The 4743-nt window shown below is 47.0% G+C and overlaps 1 protein-coding gene across 1 annotated transcript; it reads left to right on the top strand.

Annotated features, from left to right (window-relative positions):
* Positions 1–1085: 1085 nt before the first annotated feature.
* Positions 1086–4160, top strand: LOC100127072 (adagio-like protein 3). The gene is made up of 2 exons (XM_044507843.1): positions 1086–1515; positions 2378–4160. The coding sequence occupies exons 1-2, from the start codon at positions 1217–1219 to the stop codon at positions 3957–3959; spliced, it is 1881 nt and encodes a 626-aa protein (XP_044363778.1). The 5' UTR covers positions 1086–1216; the 3' UTR covers positions 3960–4160.
* Positions 4161–4743: the final 583 nt, after the last annotated feature.

Below are 4743 nucleotides of genomic sequence, written 5' to 3'. Positions count from 1 at the left end.
AAGCTCAGAATGAGGTGCGGTTTGCGGCCACGCGATCGTGATCGAACGCTCTAGACGATGGGAGAGATTTGGATGGGTTTTGGGCCACTTTGAAGGGGTGTTGGGATGCAACACACATGAGGCCTTTTCGATCCATCGGTTAACCGTTGGAGTATCAAACAAAGTCCAAATGGCACGAAACTTGACAGGCGGTCTACCGATAGTAACCAAGGCCGCATGGTAAGTCTCGGTCCAATCCAGAAATGTTTAACCCCCACACACGAAAAGAGGTAGAAAGGACCACCGGAGGACATAGGAGCGCCGGAATGCAAAACGGACAACGGGGAAAATGCTCGAATGCATGAGACGAACACGTATGCAAATGCAATACACATGATGACATGATATGAGATGCATGACAAAGACAACAACACACGGAGACAAAACCCGACACCGAGGAAATAAAATAACTTAGCACCGGAAACGGTAAGAGTTGGAATACATATAAGGTAAATTACATCCGGGGTATTATAGTGTGGAGTTCAATTTCCCTTGCATGAAGAATTTTTGTATCTAGGGCTGCCAAAAACCTTAATCAGGATATGTGGGCCTTATTTGTTGGGCTAGCTCATGGGTTGATTCGTTTGCTTCGCTATCTCAGTGCGTAACAATAAAACTGACGTATAAATGAGGTAAAAACAGTGAACCAATGAAGCGGACAAAAATCAAAGAGCAAGAATCGATAGCCGCTTTATTATTAGAAAAATATATAACTTAAACAAAATATTTCAAAAGCCCGTGGCAAAGCAAGATCATTTACTAGTGGTAATCTGTTTGTGTGTATTTGGTGGGTGGCTTTAAGTTTTTTTATTTTTATGACGTAGATTTGCTGAAGATACACGGCAACACGTGGCGTATGGGTGCCACCCGGTGTGGGTCTACCACACCGTCCGTCCCGCACCGGGCCCACCCGCTGACCCGCCCCAGCTTGCCGGCCGAGCGCGAGATGTTTTCTGGCGAATCCGGTAATTAACCACCAACCTCGTGCCCCTTCTCTCCTGCGCGCGCATAAAAACAAGACTACTCTACTACCCCTACTATGCTCTGCAAAATATCTCCCAACTTCTTTTGTAGTAACCCTACTTGGCTCTGTAAAATATCTCCTACCTTCTTCTGCACCAGCAGCGGCATCTCCATTTCCATCCCACCAGCGCGCCGTGTACAGAACGAGCGAGGCATGTTTGATGGGGTGGATCGCTGCGCCGTCGTGGCGGTCAAGCGGATGAGGCTGTGCGCCATGGAGGAGGAGGTGGAGGAGGGGATGGAGGTCGACGGGGAAGAGGAGGAGGAGGAGGGGACCGGTGGGTGGGCCTGGGGAGCGCCGGGGCTGGGGATGGCTGGCCAGCCGGGAGAGCAGATGGCGGCGGCGATCGTGGTGGCAGACGCGGTGGAGCCTGACTTCCCCGTCATCTACGTCAACGCCGCCTTCGAGGCTGCCACGGGGTACCGCGCGCACGAGGTCCTTGGCCGGAACTGGTGAGCGCTCCAGCCGTCTTCTCTGCTCTGCGGTGGTCGTCTACTTTTCTGGCCGTATTATCAGGGTGGCCATCTCTTTCAATGTTCACAACTCACAAGTGTGGTAGCCACTAGCTTGTTTTGAGTTCGGCCCTTTCGTAGCAAAATTAGGATTTTAATTCGTATTCGTGCAATTCGTTTTTATATTTCAAAATATCCTTGCACCACTTTGCTTTTGCAGCTTGTGTGGTCGTAATGCTAGTGCAAAGATAGGTACTCGCTTAGCGGAATGTAAAATGTGGTTATCTAGTTTGATTGGCTGGTTCTTAAATTGATTTGTGGGGTTCAAAAGTTGTCGTTTGTCGGTTGACATCGCCTCAAAATGCAACTTTGTCCACTAATTGCTCTTGCAGCATGTGTAGAAAAACTCAAATTTATATAGTGAAAGCACTACCATGATAAATTTCTACATATGATTTTGGAGTATCTAATCTAAATATTTCTAAAGATACCGGTAGTTAACGTTTCTAAAATTTCACTTTCTCAATGTCTAAAACGACTTGGGCCGAACAAACTTCCAAATTTTGAAAAAGTACTAAACTAAATATCAGTGCTAGTTTTGAGCCTTATGCTTATTAATGTTGGTTGATCGATAGCAGCCATGCCAATGCAAAGGAAAATATGCTAATTTATTCGAGTCAGACAGGCTATTACTTGCCACTGGAATTTATTTCATGGGTGCCTTAAATTTTGATAAACTTTTTCATTTGTTCCAATCGTTAAACTGTATCTTACTTGAAATAAGCTAACAATTCAATGACATATCTGACAGAGGGCCTACCGAAATTCTCACATTACTCTGTTGACTTGAATTTGTTTTCAGCCGATTCCTACAATTTCGGGACCCACTTGCCCAAAGACGACATCCCCTTGTCGATCCAATGGTTGTTTCAGAGATGCGACGATGCCTCAGTGATGGAATTGAATTCCAAGGTGAACTACTGAATTTTCGGAAAAATGGCGCTCCACTGAATAACCGGTTAAGGCTCATTCCAATGCATGGGGATGATGGCGCTTTTACACACATAATTGCGATCCAGTTGTTCTCTGATGCTAACATCGATCCCAGCAACATTTCTTACCCAGTATATAAACCACAGTCCAGCCACAGGCTCAGCTTTCAAGATATGAACCGGACTTCTCATGAGCATACTCCTATAGTCCAATGTTCAGAGTACTGCGCTATCTTCAACCTCTCGGATGAAGTTCTAGCTTATAACATTTTATCTCGCCTGTCACCAAGAGATGTAGCTTCAGTTGGCTCAGTCTGCACTAGAATGCATCTGCTGACCAAGAATGATCATCTGACAAAAATGGTCTGCCAAAATGCATGGGGAAGAGATGTCACTGGCAGGCTTGAGATGAGCACCAAGATGTTAGGATGGGGTCGTCTTGCAAGAGAACTAACAACTCTCAAGGCAGCCTCTTGGAAGAAGTTCACAGTTGGAGGACGCGTTGAGCCATCCCGATGCAATTTTAGTGCCTGTGCTGTGGGCAACCGCCTCGTCCTTTTTGGCGGGGAGGGGGTCAACATGCAGCCTATGAGTGACACCTTTGTGCTTAACCTGGAGGCTCCAAAGCCAGAATGGTGCCGTGTCAAGGTTTCTGCCTCCCCACCTGGCCGCTGGGGCCACACTCTCTCATGGCTAAATGGCTCATGGCTGGTAGTATTTGGAGGTTGCGGACAGCAAGGTTTGCTTAATGATGTCTTCGTCCTTGACCTTGATGCTCAGACTCCCGCTTGGAGGGAGATTGCTAGCGACGGTCCGCCACTGCCACGGTCCTGGCATAGTTCATGCACCCTGGACGGTTCTAAACTTGTTGTGTCAGGGGGGTGTGCCGAGTCCGGTGTGCTTCTAAGCGACACATTCTTGCTTGACTTGACGAAGGAGAAGCCAACATGGAAGGAGATCCCGACATCCTGGTCGTCGCGCCTTGGCCATACCTTCTCTGTTTATGGTAAGACTAAAATATTTATGTTTGGTGGATTGGCAAAGAGTGGCTCGCTCCGACTGCGCTCCAGTGATGCCTACATAATGGATTTTGGTGAAGAGAATCCACAATGGAGGCAGTTGGCGACAACTGGGTTTCCAAGCGTTGGTCCGCCGCCAAGGCTTGATCATGTCACCGTGAGCCTGCCCTGTGGAAGGATCATCATATTTGGCGGCTCAATCGCCGGGCTGCACTCACCAGCTGAGCTCTTCTTGCTTGATCCGGCTGAGGAAAAACCGACATGGAGAATCCTGAATGTCCCTGGGCAGCCACCCAAGTTCGCTTGGGGACACAGCACCTGCGTGGTTGGTGGCACTAGGATCTTGGTTCTTGGTGGACACACCGGAGAGGAGTGGATCCTGAATGAGCTTCACGAGCTCTGCCTCTCAAGCAGGCCCGATGAAGATGGATGATTATAGGGTTCTCATGATTTTAGACCTTACCTTCATTTCATCTATCTGTCACTGCTTTTCTGTACAGAAATGAGTGCAAAAGAATTTAAAAAGAGTTTGTGGATGAGAGTTTTAGTATACCTTGTTGTTTTCATATGATACGGCCATATGGGAGATAAGGCTGGAAATCCCTATACCACAGTTACTTTTGTTGGTTGTAAATGCGTGAGTACCACAATCTTTCCACTAGTATCTGCTCATGCGTGTATGTGGTTTATATGTATCTTGATGCGATTTCAGTTAGCAATAATTACTGTATTGTACTAACTGACAGAAACATGAATGTATTTTGGAGACCACGAAACAATCGGACAATCGGAACGAGATCCTCTGACATTGCAAGGGAAGTCAGGTAGAACTACACCTCCCTGACTTTGCTTCGCCACAGCCGCACTAATAGCAAGGTGGCACAGTGGTTAACTACAGTAATTACCAACACTAATCGTCTACAGCAGATTATCTACAGTGCCAACACCACCTCTCTGACTTGCCTTCTTTTTTCTACACAAAGGAGCACTGTATGGTAGGCATCCCTGATCATGCATGGAGTTGGGCGAACGCTGTGAAACTCGTCTTTTTGTAAAGGAGGATAACCCTAGCCTCTGCATCATAACGATCATGCAGCCATATATTATTAGTAGTGCAAAATCCAACAGCTGAACACCATCGATCCGGAAATAAATCGGAAAACAAACCCTGAACCTGTATATCTCGTGATAGTACCTCCTCCAGATAGCCACTAATC

Source organism: Triticum aestivum, chromosome 4A (assembly GCF_018294505.1).
Source record: "Triticum aestivum cultivar Chinese Spring chromosome 4A, IWGSC CS RefSeq v2.1, whole genome shotgun sequence".
Taxonomy (NCBI): Eukaryota; Viridiplantae; Streptophyta; class Magnoliopsida; order Poales; family Poaceae; genus Triticum; species Triticum aestivum.
Note: the sequence above shows the minus strand (reverse complement) of the source record. Positions and strands in the feature narration are given on the sequence as shown.